Source organism: Erythrolamprus reginae, chromosome 12 (genome assembly GCF_031021105.1).
Source record: "Erythrolamprus reginae isolate rEryReg1 chromosome 12, rEryReg1.hap1, whole genome shotgun sequence".
NCBI classification, from domain to species: domain Eukaryota; kingdom Metazoa; phylum Chordata; class Lepidosauria; order Squamata; family Dipsadidae; genus Erythrolamprus; species Erythrolamprus reginae.
The window spans coordinates 21,311,363-21,329,759 of NC_091961.1; the positions used below are offsets into that span (position 1 = coordinate 21,311,363).

Here is an 18,397-nt window from a genome sequence, read left to right on the forward strand (position 1 = left end):
TTCTCTCCTTCCTTCCCTCCTTCCATTTCTTTCATTCTCCCTCTCTATTTTTATTTCTCTTTCATTTTCTTTCTTTCTCTCTTGCTTTCTTTCTTTCTTGCTCTTTTTCTTTCTCTCTTTTACCTTCCCTTCCTCTATTTCTTGCTTTCCTTTTCCTTCCTCCCTTCTTTCCTCCCTCTACAGGATTGGGTGGCAGTGAAGTTACTCTCCCCTTTCATAAGTTTCCTTGCTTCCTTCCTCTGTTCCTGTCCCTTCACCCTTTTTTTCTTCCTTCCTTCCTTTCCTTCCTTCCTTCCTTTCCTCCCTCCATTTCTTGCTTTCCTTTTCCTTCCTCCCTTCTTTCCTCCCTCTACAGGATTGGGTGGCAGTGAAGTTGAATAAATAACTACAGTTTAATGAATAAAAATAAAAGTTTGCCATGTTGATTGTTTTGGGTAAAAAGAGAAAGGGAAGGAAAGCTCTCAGCTTATCATCTTATTAATAAGTAAAGTTACATTTATTCTTGCAATGTCTTTTTGCATAATTTAGACTAACTTTGTGAGTTTTTTGAGGGCTGGAACCAATTAAAATTATTTACATTAATTCCTATGGGGAAAAGTCGTTCGAGATAAGAGCTGCTCGACTTAAGAGCGCAAGTCCGGAACGAATTAAACTCGTATCTCGAGGTACCACTGTATATATTGAGTAAAGCATTTGGAATAGTTTTGAAACTCTGTAGCAGCTAGTGCATAACCATGCTAATTTTAATTATTTCTCTAATTTGGGGCATCATCTATACAAGGGATGACTAACCTTTTGAATAATAATAATAATAATAATAATAATAATAATAACAACAACAACAACAATAATAATAGATTTGTATGCCGCCCTTCTCCGAAACCTAAGGCACCACTAAATTCATAATTTTAATTTTAAATCCCACGATTTTTTAAAAATATAACTAGTATTTAGTGTAATATAAATGCACACAATTTTTCTGAAGACCACCAAATTTTTCTCACGGACCACTGACGTATGCAGAGGCCTCCGCAGGACTTTAAGGGAACCATGAAGTCGTAGTCTAAACTATTGCGCGACTACTCTACATTTCCTGTGTCTATATTCAGAGCTAAAATTTGCGAATGTGCAAGGGTTCTTGGGATAGTTTCTCCAAGCAGCTCAAGTAATAGCGTCCTCCGACCGGTAGAGGGAGCCGCCGAAACTTCACTTGGCGCGCGCTTTGGCGCTAATCCAGGTGCGCCTGCGCGCTAGATTTTAGGTTTACAGAGATGGCCGAGTCTCCCGCTCTGAAGAGAAAACGTGAGGACAAAGAGGGAGAGAACGGAACCACCGCGTCCCAAAATAAAGGGCCGGCCCCCGGCAACTTCCCTTTGGCCGAGCTCTCAGTGATGAAAGTGTTGAGGGAATCTGCGCGGGAGAAGGCGATCTTCCTCCACGGGCGGGTAGGACAATTATTGGTTCTCGGATTTTGGAATGGTTAGCTGGCGGCCAATAAGAGAACAGGGGCGGGGCTACCAGGCGGCGTCTCACTCGCCGTTCCTTGAGAAAGAACGTCACGATTTGCATAGCGATGACGGGCGGAGAGCGTGTGACGTCATCGCACACCTGTTCTTCCTGCGTGTCGCCCCTGTCGCGAGGCGTTGCAGAACTACAGTTCCCATCAGTCCTCTCATTAAGAGTCCGTGTAATAGATAGGGAAGGGTTGATGGGATTTGCAGTCCAAGGCATCTCAAAGCCTCTCAAGAGGAAAGGGATAGATTGATTGCTGTAGCTGCAGAAAGATGGACTGGAGAAACGAGGGTAACCAATGAAGACAGTTGAGAAGAGGTTTTAAGTGGCGTGTGGGGTTTTTTAAGGGGGGGGGGGTTCTTCCCAATTTTTTGAGGATTCCCCATTTGTGAAAGAAGCAGCAGGCGGTGGGGTTTTTCCCTCCCAGGTTGGGCTGATGTGGGAAGACTGCACAAAATAAAAAATGTGCATAGACTTCAGAACAGACTCCTGATGAACAGGCTTTATGCATAGCGTTTTAATGTATCAAAAATATAATAATAATTTAATAATAATAATTTATTAGATTTGTATGCTGCCCCTCTCCAAGGACTCGGGGTGGCTCACAACAATAGTAAAATACAGTAGTACAAATCTAATACTAGTAAAATTGAAGTTAAAATCCCTTAATATTAAAAAGCAATCAGTACTACACAATCATACCATTCTCAAGTGCTATAACCAGCAAAGGGAGGGGGGAATCAGTTCCCCCATGCCTGGAGACATAAGTGGGTCTTTAACATCTTGCAGAAGACGGGGAGGTTGGGGGAAATTCGAATCTCTGCGGGGAGTTGATTCCAGAGGGCCGGGGACTCCACAGAGAAGGCTCTTCCCATGGGTCCCGCCAGACAGCATTGTTTAGTTGATGGGACCCGGAGAAGGCCAACTCTGCTGGACCTAATCGGCTGCTGGGACTCGTGTGGCAAAAGGCGGTCCCTAGGTATTCTGGTCTGATGCCATGCCATAATTTATATTTTTTAATATTTTTCATTGATTTGTAATATTCATAAGATTATATAATATGATGGAACAGAACAGAACAATGGGATAAAATGGAATGAATTAAAATTAAAATTAAAAAGAAATCAAATTAGAAATAGAATAAGAATGGAATAGAAATAGAAATAGAATAGAATAGAATAAGAAATAGAATAGCAGCCCCGGGTCCCTGGAGAGGGGCAGCATACAAGTCTAATAAATAATAATAATGATAAGAATAAGAATAGGATAGGATAGGATAGGATAACAATGTTGGAAGAGCCTTAGGCAGGAGACCCTACACTACTTCAGACAAATCCAACATCTTAAAAACGTCCAGTGTTGGAGCATTCATAACTTCTGGAGGCAAGCTGTTCCATGGATTAATTGTTCTGTCAGGAAAATTCTCCTTCTAAGTTGCTTCTCTCCTTGATTAGCATATAATATAGCATAATATATAATATAATTATTATATGATATATTATGCAATACAATACACTATATAAATGCAGAACTCAGAAATATGCCGCTTAAAAGAGGCACAAAGGAGACTGATTTTTACTTGGAGCAATGTTTAGCCACAGTGGGGCTTTTTTGGCAACTTGAGTGTGTACACTCATATGCCTTAAGCTTGACAACTTCAAGAACCTTCAGCTTCCAGAATTCCCCATTCTAGCTAAGGAATTCTAGAAGCTGGAAGTCCACAAGCCTTAAAATTGCTAAAGTTGGGAAACACTGCCAATGAGTAAAGATGGCCGAGATCGAGAGGTACCAGGCAAAGATGAGAAATAATTTGGGTTAGTTACAGTAAAAGCTCCCCCAAGCTCATCTTGTAATGATATGGACGTGGTCTTTCCATTTTCTTGGCAACAATACATCCGGAACCGCCTTCTACCGCACGAATCCCAGCGGCTGATAAGGTCCCACAGAGTTGGCCTTCTCCGGGTCCCATCGACCAAACAATGTCGTTTGGCAGGCCCCAGAGTAAGAGCCTTTTCTGTGGCGGCCCCGGCCCTCTGGAATCAACTCCCCCCAGAGATTAAAACGGCCCCCACCCTCCTTGTCTTTCGCAAATTACTCAAGACCCACCTTTGTCGCCAGGCATGGGGGAGTTAGGATATTCTTTCCCCTAGGCCATTACAAGTTATGTATCGTATATGTTTGTGTGTATGTTTGGTTTTTTATAATAAGGGTTTTTAGTTGTTTTATTAAATTGGATTGTTACATGTTGTTTTTTTAATCATTGTTGTTAGCCGCCCCGAGTCTGCGGAGAGGGGCGGCATACAAATCCAATAAATAATAATAATAATAATAATAACAACAACAATACAGAAATCCATTATCATTACATTTTGGTTTTTTTCCTAAGCGGTGCAATCTAGCATATAATTTGATGGGACATTTTGTGGTCTTCTATGCACTGGCCAAATCCGACCCCGCTGAATTTTTTCAAGATCAGCGAAGGTCGCCTAGAGGCTGCCATTTGCTGTAACATGTGGAAAGAAAGAAAACATTTTGTACTCTAACCTCAGCAGATGGGTTAACATCATTTATTTACCTATAGTTTTTTTTCCCGTTTGCCTCCCCCCTCCCCCAAGACTTTGTGCTATACCGATTCCAACTACAAAGCAGAAAAATGTTTTAACAAAATATATTCCAGAATATCCATTGGGAAGAATCCACTGATAATTATCTGGGAATACATTCTCTACTGTTTCTGAAGTTACTGTTCAATTCCTAGGAGAATACATGGGATTATATCACATAGTAACCTATTCAACCATTGTTTGTTGAATAAAGTTTAAAAAGCTACAGTGGATTGTATGCGGAGCCAAAAACAAATACAATACAGTGGGTTTTTGTAATGGAGATTATTATTATTATTATTATTATTATTATTATTATTATTATTATTAATTAGATTTGTATGCTGCCCCTCTCCGTAGACTCGGGGCGGCGCACAACAATAACAAAGACAATGTAAGAACAAATCTAATAATTTAAAAAACACTAAAAACCCCATTATTAAAAGCAAGCATACACACAAACATACCATGTATAAACTGAATAGGCCCGGGGGAGATGTGTCGGGTCCCTCATGCCTGATGGCAGAGATGGGTCTTAAGAACTTTACGAAAGGCAAGGAGGGTGGGGGCAGTTCTGATCTCCGGGGGAAGCTGGTTCCAGAGGGTCGGGGCCACCACAGAGAAGGCTCTTCTCCTGGGTCCCGCCAAACGACATTGTTTAGTCGACGGGACCCGGAGAAGGCCAACTCTGTGGGACCTTATCGGCTGCTGGGATTCGTGCGGCAGAAGGCGGTCCCGGAGATATTCTGGTCCGATGCCATGAAGGGATTATAGGTCATAACCAACACTTTGAATTGTGACCGGAAATTGATCAGCAACCAATGCAGACTGCGGAGTGTTGGTGTAACATGGGCATACTTAGAGAAGCCCATGATGTTCTAGAGGAGACCTAATCTGCAGGTTTGACAGTGAGAAATGAACACTCCAACCCTCTTTCGGAGTGGGAGATAAAGATTTGCTTGAGGGGAGGCTGCCTGTTGAGCCAGTGCAGAAGTTGGGGGAATAATTATGGGCCCCCACACTATCAGTAGAAGGCCTGATGTTTATAGGAATCTGGGAGGGGTGATTTTCACGAAGGGGCAGATGCAACCACAAAGTCATCCTTTGTCCACCACCTGGGTGGAATCAGGAGAAGGAATAATGGTACAATCTGAGTGGACAGCGTGACAGGTTTGGGGGTGGGGGACAAGGGATGTGAACTTTCAACTGGGCGGCGTCAGATTCGGGTTTCCCACTGAAGGTACCAGAATGGCTCCGGCAATAAATTGGAACTTTGAGGACTAGAAACATAGAAGCATAGAAGATTGACGGCAGAAAAAGACCTCATGACCCATCTAGTCTGCCCTTGTACTATTTTCTGTATTTTATCTTAGGATGGATATACGTTTATCCCAGGCATGTTTAAATTCAGTGACTGTGGATTTATCAACCATGTCTGCTGGAAGTTTGTTCCAAGGATCTACTACTCTTTCAGTAAAATAATATTTTCTCATGTTGCTTTTGATCTTCCCCCCAACTGACTTCAGATTGTGTCCCCTTGTTCTTGTGTTCACTTTCCTATTAAAAACACTTCCCTCCTGGACCTTATTTAATCCTTTAACATATTTAAATGTTTCGATCATGTCCCCCCTTTTCCTTCTGTCCTCCAGACTATACAGATGGAGTTCATGAAGTCTTTCCTGATACGTTTTATGCTTAAGACCTTCCACCATTCTTGTAGCTTGTCTTTGGACTCGTTCAATTTTGTCAATATCTTTTTGTACTACTTTGACTTGGACTCTGATTTAAGTTCGGATGCTACCTGGAACCCTGACATAAACAGGGAGCAGAGCAGTCCTGCAGTTGAATGAAATTGTGTAGCTCAGGGCCCAGATTGCTATTATTTCACCTAACAAAAGCATTACCTACATATCTCCAGATTTAGATTATTTTTCTTATTAGCATATCTATTGCTTTTGGCCAGGAAATCAGTTTTTCATGTTTAGTGTTTAAAGCGAAATTGAATTGCAAACTAGCAGTTAACTTGAATGCTGTAAATAAGATGGATAGACTTGTCACTCAGGGCCTATAAGAACCGGGAAATTGCAAGTACTCTTTTAATTCGCCATTTACAACTATATTGTGTTTCAAAGGCAGACTCTCCAGAGTGTAGGGGATACAGCTGGATTAATACTTTTATTGTCCTCTGTAAATCCACCCGGAGATAACCAAGCCATGCAGTGAAGTGTCAGGAAATTGCTCACATCTCTATCATTTTTTTTAAAAAAAGAGTCTAAATTCTAGAGGAGCGATTTTTTAAAAGGAAGGTGGATTAGATTCAAGGTCAAATTCAAAGTGCGGGTGAGTAAAACTATTAAAGGGAGGAAGGATCGATAAACTAGAGTTACAAAGCACCACCAAAAGCAGGTAATATGCTTCCTGGTGGAACAGCCAAGGTCAGATTCAGTATAGTAGATATAGATGAATTGTTCCACCATCCCTCATCCCAATTCAGTGTATCAGAAGGTTAATCATGGCATACATTTTTTCTACACTAATCATCTTACCAGGCGGCTGTCTATGATAAAATACAGTAAATTCTTATTAGTGCCTTGTGCAGACCCAAATCCTGTCCCTGTATCTTATTACCCTGAATTTCTTCTCCTCTCCCTTTAATGTCTAAGTGTCCTGTCAATCTTGGTAGCTCCCTGATACTTGTAAGCTAGTATGTTTGATAAATGTTTAATTTACATATTTCATTACTTGTACATGGATTGCCAATTTACATCTACACAGACTAGTGTGTTCGGTTTCAAGGTTTTAGGATTTAGAGCTTGACTGATGACCATCTTCAACAGATGCTTGAGATGTGCGTTCCAGAGATATGTGATTATCTCTACCCATGTATCAAAATCTATCTCAGTTTTTAAACTTGTGGCTTAAGGATAAATTATTCACAATTGTGGATGGTAATGATTGAAAAAGTAACAGATACTAAAATACAGTGATCCCTCGAGTTTCGCGATCTCGATCTTCGCGAAACGCTATATCGCGATTTTTCCACCCAATGACGTCACTCTCTTCCTTCCTTTCTCATCTTTCTTTCTCTCTCTCTTTCTCTATCTTGCTTCTTCCTCTCTCACACTCTTCCTCCCTCTCTCATCTCTTTCTTTCCTTCTCTCTCTTTCTCTATCTCTCCCCCTCTTGCTGGCGGGCGGCGGGCGGGCGAGCGGGGGCATCAGCGAGGAGCCGGGGTTTCCCCTTTGCGTGGGCAGCTGGGAAACCCCGATCTTCGTCTGCTCGCTGCTGCTGCGCCAAGCAGATCAGCTGCTGGGCGGCCGAAGGAACCTTCCCTGGGTCTTCCCCCTCTTGCTGGCGGGCGGGCGAGCGGCGGGCATCAGCGAGGAGCCGGGGTTTCCCCTTTGCGTGGGCAGCCGGGAAGACCCAGGGAAGGTTCCTTCGGCCGCCCAGCAGCTGATCTGCTCGGTAGCGCAGCAGCAGCGAGGAGCCGAATCGGGTTTCCCCTTTGCGTGGGCGGCGGGGAACGCAAACTCCACCATCTACGCATGCGCGGCCATAGAAAAAAAGGGCGCGCATGCGCAGATGGTGTTTTTACTTCCGCAACCCTACATCGCGAAAAACCGATTATCGCGAGGGGTCTTGGAACGGAACCCTCGCGATAATAGAGGGATCACTGTAAATTATAACCAGATCGCTTGTGATACTTTCTTCATATGTATACTGTGCAGGAACACACATACATACATATTTGTGGCTAACTATTCAGTGTGCTAATCAAAATTGGTCTTTAACTTTTTGCATCTTTCTTGCGTGCTTCCAATCACATCTGTTGTTGGTTGCTGGCATCAGGGAATGACTTTGGTGTAGCAGAGAACTATTTATGTTCTTATTTCTTTAGGTGAATACTGCTTCTGGGGATAAGACAGATGCTGTTGTGATCCTTGAGAAGATTCCCTTCCAGGAAGAGAACATCACTGAACTCCTAAAGAAGCACACTGGGCTTCAGCTCCAGATGTCCAATGACATCTATAGCACTTACCGCCTCCTCCTTCCTCCAGAATTAAATGGTGAGTGGCCATCAAAGAAACCTTGGCTGATATCCGCGTGAAGCTGTCCCATAAGCCATATGTGACCCACCAGCCACTTTTCGTGTCTTTCAGAACCTTTCTGTAAAAGTTGTAGAAATGCTCTTAATGTCCATCGAAGCTTTGAATGATCACTAAGTGAGTGGTCATAAATCGAGAACTACCCATAGACTGCAGTTGGGCCTGCAAAGTATGTTGAGCAATAAAGCATGCCAAAGAAACATTGTAAGCTTTATTTGCTACTTCTAAATTTGCCATCCATTTTTCATTGTGGCTATAACCCTAAACCAGTAGGCAAAGTTGGGTCTTCTATGGCAGTGTTTTTCAACCAGTGTGCCGCGGCACACTAGTGTGCCGTGAGACATGGTCAGGTGTGCCGCAAAGCTCAGAGGGAAAGAAAGCAAGAGAGAGAAAGCAAGAGAGAAAGAAAGCAAGAGAGAGAGAAAGCAAGAGAGAAAGCAAGCAAGAGAGAGAGAAAGAAAGCAAGAAAGAGAAAGAGCGAGAGAGAGAACAAGAGAGAGAGAAAGAGAAAGAGAACAAGAGAAAGAAAGAGAGATAGAGAAAGAGAGGGAGGGAAGGAGAGAGAGAGAAAGACATAGAGGGAGGAAAGGAGAGAAAGAGGGAGGGAGAAAGAAATAGAGCGAAGGGGAGGAAGAGAGAGAGAGATAATTTTTTTGTCCAAACTTTTTTTAGCGCCCCCCCCCCGCTCAATGTGCCCCAGGGTTTCATAAATGTAAAAAATGTGCCGCGGCTCAAAAAAGGTTGAAAATCACTGTTCTATGGCTTGTGGACTTCAACTCCCAGAATTCCTGAGCCAATCATACTAACTCATGGATTCTGGGAGTTGAAGTCCACATGTCAGAGAAAACCCAACTTTGCCTACCTCTGCCCTAAACAATGCACGTTATGGCTTCAGCAAGTAATAGTCCCTTAGCGAAGTCCATGCATCTTGTTTTGTGCTTCCTCAAAGGATTGGATTATATATCCTGCCACTCCCAGTGTGAGGAGATCAAGTACGCTTCCTTAGGTAACATCCTTAAGTGTCTCTGTTGTGCACCTTAAGACTTCATTAGGAATCATGGCTTTTATTTGTATCCCAAAGTTTGTATCTTGGGAGACAGGGGAAACAGCCAGAGTCAGGGAAACAGAAAAATAAGCAGTAGCTGAAGCTACAGCAGGTATGTGAGCATTGCAAGTGTCCGTGGTTTCTTGTACTGTAAAGGCAACAGAGGAGAAGTGTAGTTTCAGACTTGCATGATTCAAATTCAAATCCAGAGCATAAAGAGATGCTTTCCACTCAATTGTGGTGAGAATGATATCCTTATCATATCATATCTCCCTTGTCTCTCAACACATTCTCCTGGGATCTGCCAGCATATCTCAAATTTCTCTGTCCATGCCTGCAACAGATTTCATTTCCAAGATACTGAAAGGCACTTTTCACCCTATCAATTTTTGTTTTGTTTTAATTTGTACAGATCATGCAAATTTAAATTTTATGTCGTCGTTGTGTCGTGCAGTGGGGACTTTCTAAGGTTTAAAGGTTTTTTTCTTCTAGGATGGAATCATTCGAACAGACAGTCTTGCTTTGTCTCACCTGTGTCTTTTAGATGGTTTACTGCAGGGATGGCGAACCTATGGCATGGGTGGCACTCGAGCCATTGCCCTAGCTCAGTTCCAACATTTATCTATCTATCTATCTATCTATCTATCTATCTATCTATCTATCTATCTATCTATCTATCTATCTATCTATCTATCTATCTATCTATCTATCTATCTATCTATCTGGTTGGTTGGTTGGTTGGTTGGTTGGTATGCCACCCCTCTCCGTAGACTTGGGGTGGCTAACAACAGTAAAAAACAATATAAACAAATCTAATATTAAAAGTAGTTTAAAAACCCCAATTTAAGAAACCAATCATACATACAAACATACCATGCATAAATTTTGTAAGCCTAGGGGGAAGGGGATATCTCAATTCCCCCATGCCTGACGACAGAGGTGGGTTTTAAGGAGCTTACGAAAGGCAAGGAGGGTGGGAGCAACCCTGATATCCGGGGGGAGTTGGTTCCAGATGGTCGGGGCCGCCACAGAGAAGGCTCTTCCCCTGGGTCCCGCCAGACGACATTGTTTAGTCGACAGGACCCGGAGAAGGCCAACTCTGTGGGACCTAACTGGTCGCTGGGATTCGTGCGGCAGAAGGCGGTCCCAGAGATATTCTTGCCTGATGCCATGAAGGGCTTTATAGGTCATAACCAACACTTTGAATTGTGACCGGAAACCGATCGGCAACATGCATGTGTGTGCTGGCCAGCTGATTTTTGTCTCACACAGAAGCTCTGGGAGGGCATTTTTTGCTTTCAGAGAGCTTCCGGGGTGATGGAGGAGGGCATGTTTACCTTCCCCCGGCTCCAGGGAAGCCTTTGAAACATGAGCCTACTGAGCCTACCAGAAGTTGGGAAACAGGTGTTTCCAGCCTCCAGTGGGAGGGGGAAGCTATTTTGCCCTGCCAAGGCACTGAATTATGGGTGTGGGTGTTTGCGCATCCGCTATAGCATGCACCCACGCTCTTTCGGCACCCAAGGGAAAAAAAGGTTCGCCATCACTGGTTTCTGTCTTCGTGGTCGATGGATCCTAAACCCTGGCAACAAACATAAGACAGACAAAGATTTTCCATGTCGTTTTTAAATAATCAAAAGAAAAGGGTGGCACTTACGTGCCGGGTCTGCTTTTCCGAGGCACAGTATAGGAGAACATTTGCACTAGCACTTGGGAACCTCTTGCTTTTTCTTGGACTACAAGGAAGATGTGACTTCCACAAGGTGGCTCTCTTGGATAACAAACTTTGAAAGGTAACTGTGCTATGTTGCATCTGAATGGCAAGCCGGTGCTATGTTATTCCCCCGGCCTTGTATTTTACTCTAAATCCTGAGTGTCAGTCTGATTCAGATTCTAAGAAACACTCTACCTGTTCAGAACCTAAATCATTAATGTAAAACAGTATCTACAGAATCAGTGGATGGGGGTAAAAATCTAAAGTACAGATTTACTTAGTCGCATAGTTCAGGCGTGCTAGCGTGGACCGAATATAGATAGTCCTCGATGTCATGACCATAATGGAACCTGCCCATCACAGTCATCAGTTGAGATGGTTGTAAAATTTATGTATTTGTTTTTTGTTTGTTTGTTGATTGGATTGGATTGGATTGGATTTGTATGCCACCCCTCTCCGGAGACTCAGGGCGGCTCACAACAACAATAAAACAATGTCCAACAAATCCAATAATTTAAAAACACTAAAAAACTCTTATTAAAAGCAAACATACACACAAACATACCATGCATAAACTGTTTAAACTGTTAAAATGGGTTTGATCATGTGACAGACTCGATTTTACGACCTGTTTTGCAGTGACCGTTAAGTGAATGTGGCAAGCAGTGTTCCCTCTAATTTTTTTTTGGGGGGGGGGGCGGAAAAGTATAGTGTCTGAGCGGCAGCCCCTTCGGGACGGGGCGGCACAGAAATAAATAAACAAACAAACAAACAAAAAACCCACCCTGTTTTGCCTCAGAGAATTTCAAAATATAATACTGTACTGTGTGTCTATAACAGTGAGCTCATAATAGGGCAACTCTATCAATATCAAAATGCCACTTAAATAGTTCAGCTAGTTTCAAACTAGATTTTGATTTTCTTTCTCTCTTCCTTACTCCCATTCTTTTTCTTTCTCTTTTCCTTCCTCTCTTTTTTCTATCTGTTTCTCTCTCTTCCTCTCTTCCTCTCTCTCTCCTTCCCTCTCACTCTTTCCCTCTCGGCTTCTGGGCAGGTTTGGAAAACTCTGAGTTGATGATGATTTTTAAGTGAGCGATTGCTCACTGCTCAGCTTAGAGGGAACCTCTGGAACCAACTCCCCCCAGAGATTAGAACTGCCCCCACCCTCCTTGCCTTTCGTAAACAACTTAAAACCCACCTCTGCCGCCAGGCATGGGGGAATTGAGATCCTCTTTCCCCCTAGGCCTTTACAATTCTATGCATGGTATGTATGTATGTATGTTTGGTTTTTATATTAATTGATTTTTAATCATCAATAGCAAATTACTATTGTACACTGTTTTATTGTCGCTGTTAGCCGCCCCGAGTCTCTGGAGAGGGGCGGCATACAAATCCAATAAATAAATAAATAAATAAATAAACTATGGTGGCAAGTCATAAAGCAGCAGTCCAGTTGTTAAGTGGACACCGGGGCGGTTAAGCAGATCATTGGTTCACCGTGAGAGCAAATTTACTGAACATCAGAAGTAATTGCTGTTGGGTTTTTTGGTTTTGGTTTGTTCTATAATGCAAGTCACATGACGATGGGACACTACATCCAACTATAAATGCAGCTAAGTTGCCACGTGCACAAAGCTCAGTCTTATGACTGCAGGGCACCTGACTGTTTGGAACATCAAATCCAAGTTGTAAGTAAAGCCTGATAGGCCCATCATAATTTTGAATGGTCGCTGAGTGAGCAGTCTTAAAACAAGGACTGCCTGTAGATTGGGCCTGCAAAGTAGGTTAAGCAATAAAGCACGCCAAAGAAACATCGTAAGTTGGGTTTGTTACTTACAACATTCGCCATCCATTTCCCATTGTGGCTGCACTCCTAAACAATGCCTATTATGAGCTCAACAAGTAATAGTGAAATGCACACATCTTGTTTTGTGGTTCCTCAAAGGGTTGGATTATACATCTCAGCCTCCTGCCTGTGGCAGTGTGAGGAGGCCAAGTAAGTTTCCTTAGGCAGCATTTTCAAGCATCGGTGTCCTATTTATTTACCGGTATTCAATTTTTTTATACCGCCCTTCTCCTTAGACTCAGGGCGGCTTACAACATGCTAGCAATAGCACTTTTTAACAGAGCCAGCATATTGCCCCCACAGTCCGGGTCCTCATTTTACCCACCTCGGAAGGAGTCAACCTTGACCCGGTGATGAGATCTGAACCTCTGACCTGCAGATCTAGCAGTCAGCATGAGTAAATGAGGCTGTGTTTATTTTCTTTCTAGAGCTTGGGAAGAAGCTTGGGAAGAAGACTGTAGAATATACGACTTTAGCAACCAAGAGTAGTTAATGCCTGGAATTCACTACCTGACTCTGTAGTTTTGTTGCCAAACCCCCAAACCTTTACCTTTGGACTGTCCCCTGTTGACCTCACCTGATTCAGTAAGGTCAGTAAGGGGCGTGCATAAGTGCTCCAGCACGCTTACCATCCCTGTCCTGATGTTTCCATCCCATTATTAGTATCCATCCCATGTATATATAAACAGCGTTATATCTATGTATACCAGTGTTTCCAACCTTGTCCACTTGAAGATATTTGGACTTCAACTCCCAGCTGGGGAATTCTGGGAGTTGAAGTCCAGATATCTTCAAGTGGACAAGGTTGGGAAACACTGATGTATACTACTAATACGTAACTGACTAAATAAACAAACAAACCACAACAACAGACAAACAAATAAGAGGACGGGGCAACAAGACCCCTGCCTTGCTTATTTCCCCCCAACACACACACATACACACACACACGCACAAACACATCTTTCTTTGCCATCCTACCCGCAACTCCAGGTCTGGGGGCTGTTTCATTCGGTTCCGACTGCCTGTATGCGCATCTATTTGGAGGAGAGCGCGAGCTTCCCAGGAGGCAGATTGGCTGTCTTGAGTTCACCAACAAGGCTGAGACGCCTCGGTGGCTGGCCCTTGCTCTTCACCATAAAGTCCCCCCAAAAGATGGTGGTGCCCACAGACCACACACTCTCCTTGGCTCCACTATTTGAGAAACACTGGACAATAGCACTTAGACTTATATATTGCTTCACTTTTTTTTTACAGCCCTCCGAGTCTACGGAGAGGGGCGGCATACAAATCCAATAAATTATTATTATTATTATTATTATTATTATTATTATTATTAATTATTATTTTTTTAAAAAGTTTTATTTATGAGTAAATAAATATTTTTATTTTTGCAAATAAAAAAATGAATACATCACAATAATTGTTTACAGCCCTCTCTAAGAGGTTTACCAGAGTCAGCATATTGGCCCTAACAATCTGGCCTCCGAGCCCCTTCCAATTCTGTTATCCTGTTAAAATCAACTACAGAATATCAATTATCAACCTGTCTGCAGAGGGTGACGAGTGGTGGGTTTTAAGTTCCATCTGTACTGTGAATAAAATAGGATGCTGTTGGCTCCACTTAATAGATTGTTAATCTGATCCGGCAGAGACGATTCTGAGGGTTTTTTTGTTTTTTGTTTGCCCAGATCTGGGATTACCATGACACAGCTGAGCTGGAAAAGAATATATCAAACAATATCCAATTTTTATTTTGTTGATTTTGTTGCTTTGAAGTAGGGAAATTGTAAACCAGGAAGATGAAAGTTGTGTTTTTCAGACACTAACTTAGAAGTATTTTTTGGAGCCGTTGACCTATGATCTCAATGCTGGCTTCCTTTTTCAGTACAACAAGCCAGCCATCAGTCCAGGAGGGATCGGAAAGACCCAACGAATATAATTAGCCTTGCACTCTTTAACCATTTCCACACACCCCTCCCTGGCTGCTAAGACATGGGGGTGAGTGACGGCACAGAAAATTTAGTGTGGGCATTTGTTTATGTATAAATGCATGCGCTTCTAAATTAAGAGGATGTGGAGAATGGATGGTCATAAGGACAGGTTCTTGAAGGTGTGTTGTGTGTGAATTGAGGAAGATGGATAGAAGAAATTTAATAGGGGAATAGCAATAGCTTTTACATAGAAGCATAGAAGATTGACGGCAGAAAAAGACCTCACGGTCTATCTAGTCTGCCCTTATACTATTTCCTGTATTTTATCTTGGGATGGTTATACGTTTATCCCAGGCATGTTTAAATTCAGTTACTGTGGATTTACCTAGCACGTCTGCTGGAAGTTTGTTCCAAGTATCCACTACTCTTTCAGTAAATTAATATTTTCTCACGTTGATTCTGATCTTTCCCCCAACTAACCTCAGATTGTGACCCCTTGTTCTTGTGTTCACTTTCCTATTAAAAACGCTTCCCTCCTGAAGCTTATTTAACCCTTTAACATATTTAAATGTTTCGATCATGTCCCCTCTTTCCCTTCTGTGCTCCAGACTAGACATATTGAGTTCATGAAGTCTTTCTTGATAAGTTTTATGCTTAAAACCTTCCACCATTTTTGTAGCCTGTCTTTGGACCCGTTCCATTTTATCAATATTTTTGTAGATGAGGTCTCCAGAACTGAACACAGAATTCCAAATGAGGTCTCGCCAGTGCTCCATACAGCAGGATCACAATCTCCCTCTTCCTGCTTGTTATACCTCTAGCTATGCAGCCAAGCATTCTACTTGCTTTCCCTACCGCCTGACTGCACTGTCCACCCATTTAGAGACTGTCAGAAAACTAAAATGTGCCCACACCCACGTCCTCCCCCTGAGCATTTAGATTTATATACCTGTTCACAGTGCTTTACAGCCCTCTCTAAGCGTTTTACAGAGAGTAAGCATATTGCCCTCAACAGTCTGCGTCCTCATTTTACCGACCTTGGAAGGATGGAAGGCTGAGTCAACCTTGAGCCTTCTAAGATTCGATCTACCAAACTGCTGGCAGCCGGTGATCAGCAGAAGTAGCTTGCAGTACTGCACTCTAACCACTGCACCACCAAGGCTCTTATGTGGATGTAGAGGTAGTCCTTGACTTATGACAGTTGATTTTGTGACAAATTTAAAGTTATAATGGCACTGAAAATGACTTATGATCATTTTAGCATCCCCATAGTCACGTGATCAAAATTCCGGTGCTTGATATTATGACTCATCTTTACGACGGTTCTAGTGTCCCAGGGCCACGAAATCAACTTTTGCGAACTTCTTATAAGCAAAGTCAATGAGGAAGTCAGATTCCTTTAACAGCTGTTTCGCTATCTTAACAGCTGCAGCAATTCACTTAATAACTCTGGCAAGAAAGATCTTAAAATGGGACAAAATTCCCTGAACAAATGTTTTGCTTAGCAACTGAAATTTTGGGCTCAATTTTGGTCGTAAGTTGAGGACTGCCTGTTTGGAAGTTGTAGCTGGGTGTGAAGAAAGGGAGGGATTCAGATTTTGTGTAGATTTTTTATACTCAGTCCTAAACACATATGCAAATACAGGCGCACATGTTCCCAAATCATGAACAGTTCCAGAGTTACTTCCATAATGTGGGCTAATGCATTATTATTATTATTATTATTATTATTATTATTATTATTATTATTATTAATTAGATTTGTATGCCGCCCCTCTCCGTAGACTCGGACGGCTCACAACAGTGATAAAAACATTACATGGTAACAAATCTAATAATTAAAATCTAGAATAACAGTTTTACATTAAAAAGTCTAAAAAGAAAAAAAAAACCAATAGATAAAATACATACACACAGTCATATCATGCACAAAATTACATAGGCAAGGGGGGGATGTCTCAGTTCCCCCAAGCCTAACAACAGAGGTGGGTTTTAAGGAGTTTATGAAAGGCAAGGAGGGTGTGGGTAGTCCTAATCTCTGGGGGGAGTTGATTCCAGAGGGTCGGAGCCGACACAGAGAAGGCTCTTCCCCTGGGTCCCACCAGATGACATTGTTTAGTCGACGGGACCCGAAGAAGACGAACTCTGTGGGACCTAACCGTCCGCTGGGATTCGTGCGGCAGAAGGCGGTCTTGTAGATATCCTGGTCCGGTGCCATGAAGGGCTTTATAGGTCATAACCAACACTTTGAATTGTGACCGGAAACTGATCGGCAACCAATGCAGATGTGGAGTGTTGGTGTAACATGGGTATACTTAGGAAAGCCCATGATTGCTCTCGCAGCTGCATTCTGCACAATCTGAAGTTTCCGAACACTCTTCAAAGGTAGCCCCATGTAGAGAGCATTACAGTAGTCGAGCCTCGAGGTGATGAGGGCATGAGTGACTGTGAGCAGTGAGTCCCAGTCCAGGTAGGACCGCAACTGGTGCACCAGGCGAACCTGGGCAAACGCCCCCCTCGCCACAGCTGAAAGATGTTTCTTTAATGTGAGCTGTGGATCGAGGAGGATGCCCAAGTTGTGGACACTCTCCGAGGGGGTCAATAATTCCCCCCCCCCAGGGTAATGGACGGACAGATGGAGTTGTCCTTGGGAGGCAAAACCCACAGCCACTCCGCATGTCGAACCAGAAGTCTTAGTATTTGAAAATGAGACACAATAGCATCTGAACATTTTATTTTGTAAATTTCCCATTGGTTTAAGAAGAGACAACATGCTTTGTAAGACTAATACCGGCCTTAGAATAAAAGGGCCTTTTGTTTATATTCAAGGAAAGTTCTTTGAGTAGCAGAGGCCTTTGATGACTCTTTCTTGTTACTTTTTACAGACTGATAAATGGTTTATTGGATGATGGCGCAAAGAAATAAAAGCCGCTTATATGTGTTCTCGTGTTTCAAGTAGAGTTGAGTTATGGCATCTCTTAACACAGAAACCATATGCCGCTGGTGGTGCTTTGCATATCTACAGCTGCAGATTTGATTTCTGCATTCAATTAAAAGGCTTTTTGCACTGCTGAGCTTTATTAGGTGTGGAGCGGGGTGGGATTATCTCAGAGAAGTCCTCCTGCCAGTTGGAAAAGGGTCAGAGGACGCCTCGAGTTAACATTGTATGTTCCTTGAAATACTAATGCTTCCATCAAAATAAGACCTACCTCCAAAATCAGATTGCATTGGCTGCCGATCAGTTTCCGGTCACAATTCAAAGTGTTGGTCATGACATTTAAAGCCCTACATGGCATTGGACCAGAGTACCTCCGGAACCACCTGCTACCGCACAAATCCCAGCGACCAATAAGGTCCCACAGAGTTGGCCTTCTCCGGGTCCCATCGACTAAACAATGTCGTCTGGCGGGTCCCAGAGGAAGAGCCTTCTGTGTGGCGGCCCCGGCCCTCTGGAACCAATTCCCCCCGGAGATTAGAACTGCCCCCACCCTCCCTGTCTTTCTTAAACTACTCAAGACTCACTTATACCGCCAGGCATGGGGGAGTTGAGACACCTTTCCCCCAGGCTTTTTTATACTTTGTTTTACGTTTGGTATGAATGTGCTGCTTGGTTTTTTAAAAATAATGATAGGGTTTTATA

At 42.9% G+C, this 18,397-nt stretch overlaps 1 protein-coding gene across 1 annotated transcript in view; it reads left to right on the forward strand.

Moving 5' to 3' along the window:
- Window positions 1-1,190: 1,190 nt before the first annotated feature.
- Window positions 1,191-18,397, forward strand: part of DCPS (decapping enzyme, scavenger) — a 93,829-nt gene continuing 76,622 nt past the window's right edge. Inside the window, exons 1-2 of the mRNA XM_070765434.1 lie at window positions 1,191-1,445; window positions 8,014-8,182. Of these exons, the coding sequence (XP_070621535.1) occupies window positions 1,272-1,445; window positions 8,014-8,182 (343 nt within the window). The 5' untranslated portion in view covers window positions 1,191-1,271. The remainder of the gene's footprint in view (window positions 1,446-8,013; window positions 8,183-18,397) is intronic.